At 46.2% G+C, this 1,560-nt stretch overlaps 1 protein-coding gene across 1 annotated transcript; it reads right to left on the bottom strand.

The window, feature by feature from the left end:
* Nucleotides 1–75: 75 nt before the first annotated feature.
* Nucleotides 76–1,245, bottom strand: Pmar_PMAR000983 (Pre3p/proteasome regulatory subunit beta type 6, NTN hydrolase fold, putative; the record flags this gene model as incomplete). The annotated part of the gene is made up of 8 exons (XM_002767823.1): nucleotides 76–154; nucleotides 205–266; nucleotides 499–577; nucleotides 629–726; nucleotides 781–872; nucleotides 925–993; nucleotides 1,044–1,144; nucleotides 1,187–1,245. The coding sequence occupies 8 exons, from the start codon at nucleotides 1,243–1,245 to the stop codon at nucleotides 76–78; spliced, it is 639 nt and encodes a 212-aa protein (XP_002767869.1).
* Between the last annotated feature and the right edge of the window lie 315 nt (nucleotides 1,246–1,560).

The raw sequence follows: 1,560 nt of genomic DNA, 5'->3' as shown, positions 1-1,560 counted from the left end.
TCTTTCTCGGTGACAGTGGTGACACGGATAACTCCACCAGAAGATCCATCACGGGCCATAGCATGAGCCACCGCGTTAGCCACGAAGTCTCAGCTCCCCCGTGCTCATATCAGGGCGATACAAATGATCAACCAACCCCGTAATGTAAGTCGATCTGACAAAAGACCCTAAGCATTCTTCGGAGCTCGCAAGAGTTACCATTACCCAGAACCACCAGTGGCGATGTTTTGCTTGATAATAGTACCACCCAGAGGTATCGAATAAACCTGTAAGCAGTATGGGAATATATCCACATGGCTAACTACATATGTTAGTAAGAATATAAAAACTATGGGGAAACTTTGCGAAATTACCGTTGGTTTTTGTACACTTTACCCATAATCCTTGGCGGATTTTTCATAATGTAGTGAGAGAACTTACGAGCTCAGTTGAGGAAGCTAAACATACATCCCCACACCGCCCGTAAGCGGTGGCGTTTAAGATCAGATAAGTGACTACCTGAGGCCCCTCAGTCTGGTCCCATCCAGCCACAATAAGGCCAGCTGTGAGATACTGTTTATTGTTGTACGCTAGCAATCTACATACCGCAAATTCAACAACACATCGTTAGGATGGTAGTGGTACTCACCTCATCAGATTAGCAGCTGTCTTAACCTTGGGCAGACGGTCCAGAGGGAGATCATTAGCATGCGCATTGAGGAAGTACTTGACCTTCGAGCTTAGGAACTAACATTAACGATCAAACATCGCAGAAATGCTACCAAAGTGAACTGAGCTCACCTGAGTATCAGCAGCCGAGCCACTACGGCATACGAATATCCTATCGTGAAGACGAGTCACCTTACGACTCACTCTATTAGCAACATAACCACCTAATTATCACAGACATCATAACTGTCATGCCTCCAACTCTCCCAGTACTACCAGTGCTAGTCCTAGAGTCCGCTCCCAATACCACTCCATCCTTAAATTTCATGGCCATAATGGTAGTACCTGTATGGACGCTTTACATCAGCGGATTGGCAGTGGATCCACCAGCGTACCCGTCTGGATGCCCTTAGCTGGGCCGTTATCCGAGTACCCCATATACTGCATCAAATCATCGATCTCATCATCCTTTTGTTGCTCAACCACCCCAGCGACACTACCAACAATAGTACGAGGAACCAATCTTTGCTATCAGTACCTCATATCCCCAACATGCTGTTGTTTAGCAAACTGTCGCTCAGCAATGAACGTGGCCATAGTAATAGAAAAAACAACAACAACGAGATCGTCACTGCATCATCATCCTTATGTCTCATACACTCGAACACTACTCTACTACTCTAACCTCAACTCGACCAAACAGAGCCAGCAGAATAGCCTCGACATTTCCGTGACTCCAATGATCACGCCACTTCCCTTTCGGTAAAGTATCCCACTACTACATCAAACTCCAAGCCACTAGGACAGTGATCTACACCCTAGATGGATCATTGGACAACTGGCATGCATGTTAAAGAGCTGCTCACCTCAACACCGTTATACGTAATACTCAGAGCCCACTGGCAAGGAAAT

This window comes from Perkinsus marinus (genome assembly GCF_000006405.1).
Source record: "Perkinsus marinus ATCC 50983 genomic scaffold scf_1104296969802, whole genome shotgun sequence".
NCBI lineage: Eukaryota > Perkinsozoa > Perkinsida > Perkinsidae > Perkinsus > Perkinsus marinus.
This window is presented reverse-complemented; position numbering and strand designations above follow the sequence as displayed.